The following is a 15187-nucleotide window of genomic DNA, read 5'->3' on the forward strand; positions in this document are numbered from 1 at the left end:
GACCTGGGTGTCATGGTACATAAGTCATTGAAGGTTGGCATGTAGGTACAGCAGGCGGTTAAGAAAGCAAATGGCATGTTGGCCTTCATAGCGAGGGGATTTGAGTACAGGGGCAGGGAGGTGTTGCTACAGTTGTACAGGGCCTTGGTGAGGCCACACCTGGAGTATTGTGTACAGTTTTGGTCTCCTAACTTGAGGAAGGACATTCTTGCTATTGAGGGAGTACAGCGAAGATTCACCAGACTGATTCCCGGGATGGTGGGACTGACCTATCAAGAAAGACTGGATCAACTGGGCTTGTATTCACTGGAGTTCAGAAGAATGAGAGGGGACCTCATAGAAACGTTTAAAATTCTGACGGGTTTAGACAGGTTAGATGCAGGAAGAATGTTCCCAATGTTGGGGAAGTCCAGAACCAGGGGTCACAGTCTAAGGATAAGGGGTAAGCCATTTAGGACCGAAATGAGGAGAGACTTCTTCACCCAGAGAGTGGTGAACCTGTGGAATTCTCGACCACAGAAAGTGGTTGGGGCCAATTCACTAAATATATTCAAAAGGGAGTTAGATGAAGTCCTTACTACTCGGGGGATCAAGAGTTATGGCGAGAAAGCAGGAAGGGGGTACTGAAGTTTCATGTTCAGCCATGAACTCATTGAATGGCGGTGCAGGCTAGAAGGGCTGAATGGCCTGCTCCTGCACCTATTTTCTATGTTTTTATGTTTCCTTTCCTCCCTTAATTGGAAGGGCCATCACTGCATCGCAACGAGTTAGCTCGTCACCGACGGCAGCCTCGATCTGGCCCGATCAGCTCCAAGCACTTAGCAGAGTGCCGGGCTAATCAATTGCGGCCAAGGAAAATTCTGAAAAATTGGCAGTATGCAGTCGCACAATTTTTTTATTTACCGCGCCAAAATCCCCTTTATCTTGCACCCTAAAGCGCCGGCCTCCCGAACAACGCTTCCTTCAGCTGTCGGTGTTGTCACCCGGCGATAGTGCAGGGTGCGGAACCAAAGTTTATGTCCGGGGTGCTACCGGGGCGATGTGTGGGACGATGACGTCACGATCTCCGGGCAGAGGAGATCGTGTGCTGGGTGTTACCGCCGCCGCAAACCTCATGGGGAATTTAGCGGGAGTAGTTTCTTTTGCTGCGCCTGGTCGGTAAGTCATTAGCGCCCCGTTATCGCACCCCCACACCCCCCCCCAACCCCGGATGTGATAACTGGGAGACTAAGAAGGCCAATTTCTAGGCCCTTAAATTTTTCTAAACTGATAGTTTTTGCGTATTTAAGATGTGAATGAATATAAGTTTTAAGTAGCTACAACTGACACAAAATGGCTCTTTGAAGGATTAGGACGGTATAGTGAATTCAGTCCAGACTCATGGCAGATCTTATCTGTCTACTTGCTGTTTGAAATTAGTTTAGTCTGGAGGAAAGTATTAGATAGGGAAAATTGACAGCACAAAACCACTTCTGACAGAACAAAATCAAATAGGAGTTCCCTGGGGCCACTGTTTTATATCAGCTGTTGATCGGCTAACCACACTATTGGCAGAAGCTAGGGACCAAACCATCATATTAGACACAGGAGGAAATGTATGTCCTGGGGAGTATTTCTTAGGGAAAAATTGAGAAAAAAGGGCATACATAGGACATGCTTCCTCAAAAAAAGATAAATTGGTACATATGTGAAACCACAATACCTATTACACTGATTAAGGTTCTGTATTAAAAGAGATGGCGGAAGTTATAGCAGATGCATTCGTTATAATCTACCAAAATTCTCTGGACTCTGGGGAGGTACCAGCAGATTGGAAAGCAGCTAATGTAATGCCTCTGTTTAAAAAAGGGGGCAGACAAAAGGCAGGTAACTATAGGCCGGTTAGTTTAACATCTGTAGTGGGGAAAATGCTTGAAACTATCATTAAGGAAGAAATAGCGGGACATCTAGATAGGAATAGTGCAATCAAGCAGACGCAGCATGGATTCATGAAGGGGAAATCATGTTTAACTAATTTACTGGAATTCTTTGAGGATATAATGAGCATGCTGGATAGAGGTGTACCGATGGATGTGGTGTATTTAGATTTTCAAAAGGCATTCGATAAGGTGCCACACAAAAGGTTACTGCAGAAGATAAAGGTATGCGGAGCCAGAGGAAATGTATTAGCATGGATAGAGAATTAGCTGGCTAACAGAAAGCAGAGAGTCAGGATAAATGGGTCCTTTTCGGGTTGGAAATCGGTGGTTAGTGGTGTGCCACAGGGATCGGTGCTGGGACCACAACTGTTTACAATATACATCGATGACCTGGAAGAGGGGACAGAGTGTAGTGTAACAAAATTTGCAGATGACACAAAGATTAGTGGGAAAGCGGGTTGTGTAGAGGACACAGAGAGGCTGCAAAGAGATTTAGATAGGTTAAGCGAATGGGCTAAGGTTTGGCAGATGGAATACAATGTCGGAAAGTGTGAGGTCACCCACCTTGGGAAAAAAAACAGTAATAGGGAATATTATTTGAATGGGGAGAAATTACAACATGCTGTGGTGCAGAGGGACCTGGGGGTCCTTGTGCGTGAATCCCAAAAAGTTAGTTTGCAGGTGCAGCAGGTAATCAGGAAGGCGAAAGGAATGTTGACCTTCATTGCGAGAGGGATGGAGTACAAAAGCAGGGAGATCCTTCTGCAACTGTATAGGGTATTGGTGAGGCCGCACCTGGAGTACTGCATGCAGTTTTGGTCACCTTACTTAAGGAAGGATATACTAGCTTTGGAGGGGGTACAGAGACGATTCACTAGGCTGATTCCGGAGATGAGGGGGTTACCTTATGATGATAGATTGAGTCGACTGTGTCTTTACTTGTTGGAGTTCCGAAGGATGAGGGGTGATCTTATAGAAACATTTAAAATAATGAAAGGGATAGACAAGATAGATGCAGAGAGGTTGTTTCCACTGGTCGGGAGACTAGAACTAGGGGGCACAGCCTCAAAATATGTGGGAGCCAATTTAAAACCGAGTTGTGAAGGAATTTCTTCTCCCAGAGGGTGTGAATCTGTGGAATTCTCTGCCCAAGGAAGCAGTTGAGGCTAGCTCATTGAATGTATTCAAATCAGGGATAGATAGATTTTTAACCAATAAGGGAATTAAGGGTGACGGGGAGTGGGCGGGTCAGTGGAGCTGAGTCCACGGCCAGATCAGCCATGATCTTGTTGAATGGTGGAGCAGGCTCGAGGGGCTAGATGGCCTACTCCTGTTCCTAATTCTTATGTTCTTATGTTCTTATGTAATATTTTGTTTGTACAGGCACATCTGTCATACTGGACCCAATGGACCCACGCTGCCGGTGCATCAGAAGTACTTCCACTTTCATCCCTGTAAGCCAAATGAAGGATATTGAAATTCTTCCAAGCAGTCCCCATTGTTCACATGTAGAAGTGATGTAAGTCTCATTGATAAACTAACTGTTTGCATTTATTGGTATTAGTATTTATAAATTACTAGTATGTTTATTTTATCATTGTTCATGGTATTTCAAGGCACAGGCAGTACATTGGGTCATTGGGTGGAGAGTGAGATAGGATCCAGAGAAATGAAGCAATCACGAGGGCAAGGGAAAACAGGGCAAGAGAGCATAATAATTTGAAGCTGGAAAGGGGTTGAAGCAGGGCGTGATGTTCTTGTTGGAATCTGTTTGATGCCAACTCTGAACTTGGAATGGTAAAGTCATGAGAACATAAGAACATAAGAATTAGGAGCAGGAGCAGGCCGTTTGGCCTTTGGGCCTGCTCTGCCATTCAATAAGATCATGGCTGATCTTCCAACTCAACTCCACTTTCACGCCCTATTCCCAATGTCTCTTGATTCCCTTAGTATCCCAAAATCTACCTATCTCAGCTTTGAATATACTCAACGATTGAGCATCCTCAGCCTTTTGCGGCAAAGAATTCCAAAGATTCACAACTGCCTGAGTGAAGAAATTCCTCCTCATCGCAGTCTTAAATGGCTGACCCCTTATCCTGACACTATGTCCCCTAGTTCTAGACTCTCCAGCCAGGGGAAACAGCCTCTCAGCATCTACACTGTCAATGCCCCTCAGAATTTTATATGTTTCAATGAGTCATAAGTATGCATTTGACAAGGTGCCACATAAAAGGTTACCAGATAAAAGTTCACGGGGTTGGGGATAATATATTAGCATGGATTGAGGACTGGCTAATTAACAGAGAACAGAGAGTCAGGATAAATGGTTCCTTCTCTGGTTGGCAACCAGTAACTAGTGGAGTGCCGCAGGGATCAGTGCTGGGACCCCAACTATTTACAATCTATATTAACGACTTGGAAGAAGGGACTGAGTGTAACGTTGCCAAGTTTGCTGATGATACAAAGATGGGAGGAAAAGCAATGTGTGAGGAGGACACACAAAATCTGTAAAAGGACATAGACAGGCTAAGTGAGTGGGCAAAAATTTGGCAGATGGAGTAAGTATAATGTTGGAAAGTGTGAGGTCATGCACTTTGGCAGAAAAAAATCAAAGAGCAAGTTATTATTTAAATGGAGAAAAATTGCAAAGTACTGCAGGACAGCGGGACCTGGGGGTACTTGTGCATGAAACACAAAAGGTTAGTATGCAGGTACAGCAAGTGATCAGGAAGGCCAATGGAATCTTGGCCTTTATTGCAAAGGGGATGGAGTATAAAAGCAGTGAAGTCTTACTACAGCTATATAAAGTACTGGTGAGGCCACACCTGGAATAATGCGTGCAGTTTTGGTTTCCATATTTACGAAAGGATGTACTTGCTTTGGAGGTAGTTCAGAGAAGGTTCACCAGGTTGATTCCAGGGATGAGGGAGTTGACTTATGAGGAAAGGTTGAGTAGGTTGGGCCTCTACTCATTGAAATTCAGAAGAATGAGAGGTGATCTTATCGGAACGTATAAGATTGTGAGGGGGCTTGACAAGGTGGATGCAGAGAGGATGTTTGCACTGATAGGGAGACTAGAAGTAGAGGGCATGATCTTAGAACAAGGGGCCGTCCATTTAAAACAGAGATGAGAAATTTCTTCTCTGTGGAATTTGCTGCCTCAGAGAGCTGTGGAAGCTGGGGCACTGAATAAATTTAAGACATAAATCGACAGTTTCTTAAACGATAAGGGGATAAGAGGTTATGGGGAGCAGGTGGGGAAATGGAACTGAGTCTATGATCAGATCAGCTATGATCTTATTGAATGGTGGAGCAGGCTCGAGGGGCCATATGACCTACTCCTGTTCCTATTTCTTATGTTCTTATGTTCTTATGCAATGAGCGACAATGTTAGTGGGTTAAGGCCAAGAATGTAAATCTTTCTCCGGGCTGAGTTAGGTACTGAAAGTGGAGATCGGAACTGGGCAGTGTGGTATGGTTGGTATTGAAACTGGGGTTTTCTGGACTGTTTCTATTACTATACAAAATGAAATGCAGCAAGTTCCCTTCCCCATTTATTGCTAGAAATCTGAAATAAATACAGAAAATGCTAAAAAAAATACTCAGCAGGTCAGGCAGCATCTGTATAGCTAGAAACAGATTTACTGTTTTAGGTTGATGACCAGAACTGGAAAAAGTTTGCTTCTCATTTTAATTTTCTGCCCCACTACAACTCTGACTTCTCTGTCCTCGGCCTCCTATGCTGTTCTAATGAAGTTCAAGGAATGGCACCACATCTTTCAAGTAGGCACTTTGCAGCCTTCTGGATTCAACATTCAGTTGAAAAATTTCAGACCATAACCTCTGCCCCCATTTTTTTGGACAGCAGCTATTGTTGATAATTCTGCTATTCCCATTTACACCTATTCTAGACCCATCTTTTGCTTCTTTATTTGTCCCATTACCATTTCCTTTCACCTTGCACTATCATCTATTTTGTCACTTAATCTCTCTTGTTTTCCACCCTATCACTGACCTTATCTTTTGTTCTTTCCTCCTCTCTCCACTTTCCCTGCCTCTGTACTTACTTAAAACCTGTTTCATCTCAAACTTTTTCCAGTTCTGATGAAAGGTCATTGACCTGAAATGTTCCCTCTGTTCATCTCTCCGCAGATGCTGCCTCACCTGCTCAGTATTTCCAGCATTTTCTGTTTTATTCCCTTCCCCACTTTGGCTGATAGCACAAGCAATCTATTTTTTGTGGCATTTGATTGGTTGATACTTATTCAATCAACACCCACAGAAAAAAATCATACAGACAAGTTGGATGGAAATAAGTTTCTGCATAGATAAGGCTGGATTTTGGGCTTTTTTGATTTTGGGGCGTTAATCGTGGCAGAGTGTTAAAACTAGCGCCGGTAAATAGTTTGCGCTTTCGACTGCAAGTTTTGGCGAAAAAGTAAGTTGGAAGAGTGTTGGGGTTAAGTCAGCTGTTGCACAACAGGCTTTGTACACCTGAGCCGAAACTTATGTCGGTAAAGGAGGCGGCCATTTTGCGCATGCGCAGTTTTAATTTGTTTCCCGATCGCAAACACTAATGCAGGGCGTGGCAGCTTCCTGCGCGCATGCGCATATAAACCCACTTCAGCCACTTCTGCAGAGATGGAGGAGCAGGAGGGAAGACAGCGTGCCAGGCGCTTCACATATGAGGCAAGCAAGGTGTTCGTGAGTGCGGTGGAGAGGAGGTGGCCCTCACTTGTAGGGTGATCCAGACCACTCCCACCTGTTTTTAATGACTGAGGAGGGAGATAGCACAGGAGGTTTCTGCTTCGGACAGTGTGGCCAGAACTACTACACAGTGCCGTAAAAAGTTCAATGACCTTACTGTATTCGTCAGGGTGAGTACCATTTGCATTTATGTATGGCTCCATGATTTCTAACATGAATCTCACACATTATGTGAAGTTTTCAATGCATATGGTCCCTCACAACAGACTTTGTGGTGGGTCTCACAATGCATGACAATGATGAAGGCTTACTTCTGGACCCTTTGGCCTCTAATGATCCATGCACATAAACTCAATCATTTACATCCCTCCTCATGATACACTTCCACTGTTGCTAGGCCTTTTAGAAAGATTACCTGCAGCTCCCATGTTACACCCGTCTGTCTTCCTAACTATTCCTCATGAAGCACATGCACCATCCAAACAAATTAAGTGTAAACCACTACAACATTCACACAGTTTCATCTTATGTACAATGGTAGGCATATGTGACACAACAACAAGGAGACCCTTTCTGAAACCTTCCTATTTTTTAGCCTGGAAGTTGAAACACTCCCATTACAGAAGGGAGCAGCTGCCAACTCTTGCCACTAAATGCTGTGGAGCAATGGGTGTCAGCCCTCATAGGTGTGCCAGCTAGGACGGTTGCCAGGGGCAATGCTGAGCTCCCTTTGGGTAATAAGAACATAAGAAATAGGAGCAGGAATAGGCCATTTGATCCCTCTAGCCTGCTCCACCATTTAATACGAACATGGCTGATCTGATCATGGACTCAGTTCTACTTCCCTGCCTACCTTGCATAATCCTTTATCCCCTTATCACTCAAATATTTGTCTATCTCCATCTTAAATATATTCAATGAACCAGCCTCCACAGCTCTCTGGGGCAGAGAATTCCACAGATTTACAACCCTCTGAGAAGAAATTCCTCCTCAACTCAGTTTTAAATGGGCAGCCCCTTATTCTGAGAAGATGCCCCCTAGTTCTAGTTTCCCCTATGAGTGGAAATATCTCTCTGCACCCATCTTGTCGAGTCCCCTCATTATCTTATATATTTCGATAAGATCAGCTCTCATTCTTCTGAACTCCAATGAGTATAGGCCCAATCTACTCAGCCTATCTTCATACGTCAACCCCCTAATCTCCGGAATCAACTTAGTGAACCCTCTCTGAACAGTCTCCAATGCAAGAATATCCTTTGTTAAATACGGAGACCAAAATTGTACGCAGTAATCTAGATGTGGCCTCACCAATACCCTGTAGCAGGACTTAAATGCTTTTATACGCTAACCCCCTTGCTATAAAGGCCAACATTCCATTCGCCTTCCTGATTACTTGCTATATACCTGCATACTAATTTTTTGTGTTTCATGCATAAGGACCCACAGGTCCCTCTGTACTGCAGCACTTTGCAATTTTTCTCCATTTAAATTATAATTTGCTTCTCTACTTTTTCTGCCAAAGTGGATGACCTCACATTTTCCCACATTGCACTCCATCTGCCAAATTTTTGCCCACTCACTAGCCTGTCTATATCTCTTTGCAGATTTTTTTGTGTCCTTCTCACAATTTGCTTTCTCATCCATCTTTGTATCATCAGCAAACTTGGCTATATTACACTCAGTCCCTTCATCCAAGTCATTAATATAAATTGTAAATAGTTGAGGCCCCAGCACCGATCCCTGCGGCACGCCACTAGTTACAGTTTGCCAGCCTGAAAATTATCCATTTATCCCAACTCTCTATTTTCTGTTAGCCAATTCTCTATCCATGCTAATATATTACCACCAACCCCGTGAGCTTTTATCTTGTGCAGTAACCTCTTATGTGGCAGCTTATCGAATGCCTTCTGGAAATCCAAATACACCACATCCACTGGTTCACCCTTATCCACCCTGCTCATTACATCCTCAAAGAACTGTAGCAAATTTGTCAAACACAATTTCCCTTTCATAAAACCATGCTGACCCTGCTTGACTGTATTATGGTTTTCCAAATGTCCTACTACTGCTTCCTTAATAATGGACTCCAGCATTTACCCAATGACAGATGTTAGGCTAACCGGTTTATAGTTTTCTGCTTTCTCTCTGTCTCTGTTTTTAAATAGGGGCGTTACATTTGCGGTTTTCCAATCCACTGGGACCTATCCAGAATCCAGGGAATTTTGGTAGATTACAACCAAAGCATCCACTATCTCTGCAGCCACTTCTTTTAAGACCCTAGAATGCAAGCCATCAGGTCCAGGAGACTTGTCTGCCTATAATCCCATTATTTTACCAAGTACTACTTCTTTAGTGATAGTGTATTAAATTCCTCCCACCCTATAGCCCCTTGATTATCCGCTATTGGGATGTTTTTAGTGTCTTCTACTTTGAATACAAAATATTTGTTCAACGTCTCTGCCATTTCCCTTTTCCCTATTATCAATATACCAGTCTTGTCCTCTAGGGAACTAACATTTACTTTAGCCACTCTTTTCCTTTTTATGTACCTGTAGAAACTCTTACTATCTGTTTTTATATATCGTGCTAGTTTACTTTCATAATCTATCTTCCCTCTCTTTATTATTTTTTGAGTCATTCTTTGCTGGCTTTTAAAAGTTTCCCAATCCTCTGGCCTCCCACTAGTCTTGGCCACATTGTATGCCTTTGTTTTCAATTTGATAGCATCCCTTATTTCCTTGGTTAGCCACGGATGGTTATACCTTCTCTTATAGTCTTTCCTTCTCATTGGGATATATTTGTGTTGAGAGTTATGAAATATCTCCTTAAATGTCTGCCACTGCTCACCAACCATCCCATACTTTAATTTATTTTCCCTGTCCATTTTAGCCAACTCTGCCTTCATACCCTTGTAGTTCCTTTATTTAAGCTTAGGACCCTGGTTTGAGATCCAACTTTCTCACCTTCCAACTGTTTTTGAAATTTGATGTGGAGTATGACAAAGACACTCAATTCAGGTCTGTTGTGGAGAAAATAATTGTTTAATTACTTGATTAAGGGACACACGGTTTACACCAGTTCCTTAACTGGGTGCCTTCCCAAGCGTTCTCCTTGAACTCTTTAGGAGCTGCTCCTTTATACAGAACGCTTTGCAAAGTCATTATTTACATTATCATTGGTCAGTCTTTTTACCGCGTGATAACTTTTGCTTTGTTACAGCTTGTTAATTTTTAACTTTGTTAATTGTTCCAGTATCTTCCTTGGGTATGAACAGATGCATCCTACATCCTGCCTCCTGCCAATAACAGGAACTTACTTCCTCGACGCAAGACCTTCGTTCTGAATAATAGGATCTTACACCATTGTTCTGCGGTTGCACCTGATAATTTTGCCACATAAGCAGTTTTTGTTTTTGCTTTACTAATATAAAACGTGTTTAATTCTTTAATTCTCCCTTCAAAATTCAACTATATTATGATCACTCATTCCTGGAGGATCATTTACTCGGAGATTGTTTATTCATCCTGTCTCATTACACAGTACCAGATCTAAGCTAGCCTGCTTCCTGGTTGGTTCCGCAACATACTGTTCAAGGAAACTATCCCGGATACACTCTATGAACTCTTCCTCAAGGCTACCCTGGTCAATTTGCTTTGTCCAATCAATATGAAGGTTAAAATCGCCCATGATTATTGCCGTTCCTTTTTTACAAGCCTCCATTATTTCTTGATTTATACTCCATCCAACAGTGTAGCTACTGTTAGGGGGCCTATAGACTACGCCCATCAGTGACTTGTTCCCCTTATTATTCCACCCAAACTGATTTAACATCTTGATCTTCTGAGCCAATATAATTTCTCACTATTGCACTGATCTCATCCTTTATTAACAGAGCTACTCCACCTACTTTTCCTTTCTGTCTGTCCTTCCGAATTGTCAAGTACTCCTGAATATTTAGTTCCCTGCCTTGGTCACCTTGCAACCACATCTCTGTAATGGTTATCAGATCAGACCCATTTGTATCTATTTGTGCCATCAACTCATCTATCTTGTTACGAATGCTGAGGGTATTCAGATAAAGAGCTTTTAAATTTGTTTTTTTTTACCATTTTTTCCTGCTTTGACTCCACTTTCTGTTTCACTTTTACGTTTATACATTCTGTCCCTTGCTATCACGCTCTGGTTTACATTTTCCCCAGTGCTACCCTGCTCTATTGCCTTCTCCTTATTCTTTTACTTTTAACATTTCCGCTCACCTGAATCCTCCCCCCCACTAATTAGTTTAAAGCCCTCTCTACAGCCCTAGTTATTCAATTCGCCAGGACCTTAGTCCAAGCATGGTCTAAGTGGAGCCCGTCCCAATACAACAGCTCCCTTTTACCCCAGTACTGGTGCCAGTGTCCCACAAACCCAAACCCATTTCTCCCACGCCAGTCTTTGAGACATGTATTTAACTTTCTGATCTTATTTATCCGATGCAAATTTGCTCATGGCTCAGGTAGTAATCCAGAGATGATGGTATGTAAATGAGGGTATGAGGTTACGAGGGTATGTAAATGTATAGAGTAAATGACGAGACTTCATTGAGACATATAGGGCTAGAACCTCCACTTTTGTGCTTATCGTCCAAAAAATGGGCGATATTTCCGGCGTGGGCAGTAAAAAAGGGTTTTCAGATCGCCGGCTTCTCGCCCATTCTCAAAGCACCTTGTCTCCATTTTTGAAAATGGGCATTACCGTGAGCGATATGAAATGGGTGTTAGCGTTAAATTGTTTTGAGCTTCTGCCGTAAAGTGCTGCTGTTCTTAGCAACGGCATGGCAACACTTGATTCCCGCGATTCAGGAGATCACGGGTCATCATGACATGCGCAGAAGAGAAGACAGAGAGAGATGGAGCTCAGAGGCACTGAAAGCGTGTGTGGCTGTGGTGTGTGCTTGTCTGGCTGTTGTGGGAGGTACGAGGAAGATTCACCAGCAGCAAAAAGCCTACTAAGCACCAAGAACATAGTTGGCACCAAGATTTTGTCCAACAAATAAGATATAACATGGAAGGGATGGAGGAAGCCCTGGAGCTGGTAGCCAGGAACACTGGTCCCGGAGCGCGGCACTGCACCCCAAGGTGCCGCACTCCCATTGCCAACCACACGAGAGCCAGGAGCAACATCTTACTTCTGGCTCGGAGCACGTTCCCACCTCGGGACCGTCCTCTCCCGTATCCATCCAAGCAGCGTTTCGACCATCACCCCTCACCCCCGCCCCCAAATGAAGCATCGCCTGAGGAGCTCCTTGACCAGGCAGCTTGGTGTCAGGAGGAGAAGGAGTAGAGGTGGGGAGGAGATGCGGGGTTGGGGGTGGGGTGGAGGGGGGGGCGGTGGGGGTGAAGGGTTGGTTTGTACAGAAATACTGATGATTTCAGACTAATTTTCGGTTTAAATGTTTTTTATTTAACAAAACCTTGTAGCGCATTGGCTCAGATAGCTGCACCGTTACACGCTGGTGATTCCTTAACATCAAAGGGTATAATTACACTTAACTTCAATCAACTTAAACTTTAACTGTCATCAAGGTGATGCCCACCATTGATGTATAACCTGCATACCCAACAGTGTGTCAGCCTTGTAAATAACACCAACGTTCTTTCAGGCAAAGCACTCATTGTTTGGCTCTGCAACACAGCAGTCCTCTAGCAGCCTTGCCGTGTATACTGAAGCTTCATTGAGGAAGAGCAGCAGGCGTCGGAGGCAGTTGAAGGAAAGTGGCTCCCAATGTCTGGATAAGAGCCATTAAGGCCTGGCACAAGTTTTTGCTAATGGCTCTATATATCACTATTCAAAATTATTGCAAGTTCTCTGAAATGTTGAACAGTGTTGGTGCAGAAAGCAATTTATTTTACAGTTTGTTCACTGGAGGAAGCAGTTTTTTTATTTTACAGTTTGTTCACTACAGGAAGCAGTTTTGTATTTGTTGCCTTAGTTTAGCCATTGTCTAGTTTGGGGTTTTTTTTGGGCGGGGGGTAAAATTGTTATTTATTCGTCTATATAAAAATGTTTGTTTCACCTTTGATATTTGTATGTTGTATCTCATTGCAGAATTAAGTGTAGATTAGGCAGCACTGTGGCATACAGTAGTGACTCACCGGTGCAACCACACATTCCCCATTCAAGCAAACCGGGAATTGATGAGCTGACTATGTAAGGATCTTGCTGTGGCCACATCTCCACGCAGCCTTCCCTGTGGCTGTGCTCTAACCGCAATGGCTTCCTCGCCAGGCTCCTCTTCCTCATCCTCCTCGTTTTCCTCCTGAGGTGGTCCTGCAATCCCCACTGGCAATGTCTGGCCCCTCATAATGGTTAAGTTGTGTAGCATGCAGTGCACGACAATGAATTCAGAGACCTGTTGAGGGGAGTATTGAAGGCTGCCTCCAGAGCGGTCCAGGCATCAGAATCGCTGCTTGAGCACGCCTATTGTCTGTTCGATGATGTTGCGGGTGGCTGCATGGCTCTCATTATAGCGTTGTTCAGCATCAGTGGCAGGATTCCGGAGGGGCGTCGTGAGCCAGGTGGCCAGGCCATATCCTTTGCCTCTGATCAGCCAGCTCTGGCCCTGTCTTTGTTGCTGAAACATTCGTGAAACACTGCTCTTACGCAAGATGAAAGCATTATGTGTGCTCCATGGATGGCGCGCATTCACTGTGAGGATGTGCTGCATGTGATCACAGACCAGCTTAGCCTTTGGGGAGTGGTATCCCTTTTGGTTTCTGAAGACCTCTGCATTGTGTAATGGTGCTCGCAAGGCGACATGTGTGCAGTCAATGGCACCTTGAACCTTGGGAAAACCTACAAATTGTCCGAACCCTTGAGCCCTCTCATGCTGGCTGCCTCTGGTCATTGGGAACTTTATGAAGTCCATTCTGCATGCGCACAGTGCCCTTGTAACCTGGTGAATGCAGCAATGTGCAATGGAAGGAGCCGGAGGCATAGAAGGCCATCGCGGCAGTCACCTTCACCTCAATGGGTGGTCCTGGCAGGCTGCAGGTCAGCCTGGAGGAGTTAGAATATCTCTGTCAGCACTTCTTTTCTGAAGCGCAGCCTTCAAAAGCACTGCGCCTCTGAGAAATGGAGGTATGAGCGATGTTCCCTTTAAACGGTGGTGGGTAAGGTCTTCTCCTCATACGTCTGCGACCTCTTTGAATCCGTGGCCCAACATTGCCAAGAACGCTTCTTCCAGCTTGAAATATCCTGCCAATAGTAATCATCCTGATATGCTGACAAACTTGTATTTCCCCCATTGAAATCTCTCACTGACCTTGTAAGCAAGGTGTCATGGCAAATAAAAGTGCTGTTTGGAACTCGCAGCCACATGCAGCGTTCTCCGCGCAACCGTAGCAGCCATTGACATCTGCGATATAAGATCCTCCAGCCTCTGTTTAAATATGCCACCAGTAGTGCCTGTGCACCCTGGGACCACCTGTTCTTTTGAGGTGTTTCCTGAGGCAGTCATTAAATGAGGCGTTATGGCCAAAAGTTCCATCTGGGACACTAGCGCAGCCTTGCATGACGATTGACGTCATAATCACAGTGAAAATGGAGGGCGTGGCGGTAAGTTTTTGCGCTGGTGCAAACCAAGAGCCAAATGTTCTGGCTGGAGCTAAATTCTGAACGCCCGGCATCCCGCCTAGAAACTGTATTTAGCGCCCCGCCAAGGTGCTAAACGAGGTGCAAATGAACTGAAAATCCAGCCCATCGATTTTATTTACAGTGTGGGTAGATAACTGAGAATGTGAAATAATTTTACAATTCTTTTTAGAGTCACATTGCATATCGGTCAGAAAGTTTGTCTGGACCCCAAAACCACATGGGTGAAGAAATTGATTGACAGGCTTTTGGTAAGTAATTGACAGAATTTTCTGAGTAAGTTTCCACTTTTGTGTATGGTTAAGGGCCAGGAGGGATAAGGTAACTCTTTCACTTGGGTACATATGGCCCAAGGCAGTGACAATGGATCCAATTTTGGCCATGACTTGCATCAATTTTTTTGGAGTAAGTTTTTTCTGGCGTAAGTTACAAAATGCCATTTCCCCCCCAAAATTTGCTCCAGAGTAAGTCAATTACGTACTTTTTTTTTAGGTCAGTTTTTTTTTTCAAAAGGGGGCGTTCCCAGACACTTACACCTGTTTTGGCCAGTTATGCCACTTTGGCCAGCAAAAACTTACTCCAAATCGACTTAGATCAGCGTATGTGGCCAGCTCTGAAAAACCTTGCGGGCAGTGAAGAAAAAGCAGCGCACATTCGGCAGAGATTAGGGCAGGGATAGGGGAGGGAAGGGAACTGGAGAGGATCTCAACAACCAAGCACCAAACATTGTAAGGAAAAGCTCAACCAATTAAAATACTAATAAAAAAATGAGGTAAATCTTACCTGAGAAATGCGAGCTGCTGGCCGCGATGTCATGGGGGGGTGAAGGGGGCGAGGGCGGGGGGTGGTAGGGGCGGTAGCCGGAGAGAGAGAGAGATGCTGGTATACAAAGCACTCTTTCTCTCCTCCTACCACCCCAAAACACT

General features: G+C 44.2%; 1 protein-coding gene across 1 annotated transcript in view; it reads left to right on the plus strand.

Annotated features, from left to right (window-relative positions):
* The window catches only part of LOC139234338 (interleukin-8-like), a 41095-nt gene that overhangs the window by 13660 nt on the left and 12248 nt on the right, over nt 1-15187 (plus strand). The window contains exons 2-3 of the mRNA XM_070865253.1: nt 3303-3438; nt 14434-14512. Coding sequence (XP_070721354.1) covers nt 3303-3438; nt 14434-14512 — 215 coding nt within the window. The remainder of the gene's footprint in view (nt 1-3302; nt 3439-14433; nt 14513-15187) is intronic.

This window comes from Pristiophorus japonicus, chromosome 2 (assembly GCF_044704955.1).
Source record: "Pristiophorus japonicus isolate sPriJap1 chromosome 2, sPriJap1.hap1, whole genome shotgun sequence".
Taxonomy (NCBI): Eukaryota; Metazoa; Chordata; class Chondrichthyes; family Pristiophoridae; genus Pristiophorus; species Pristiophorus japonicus.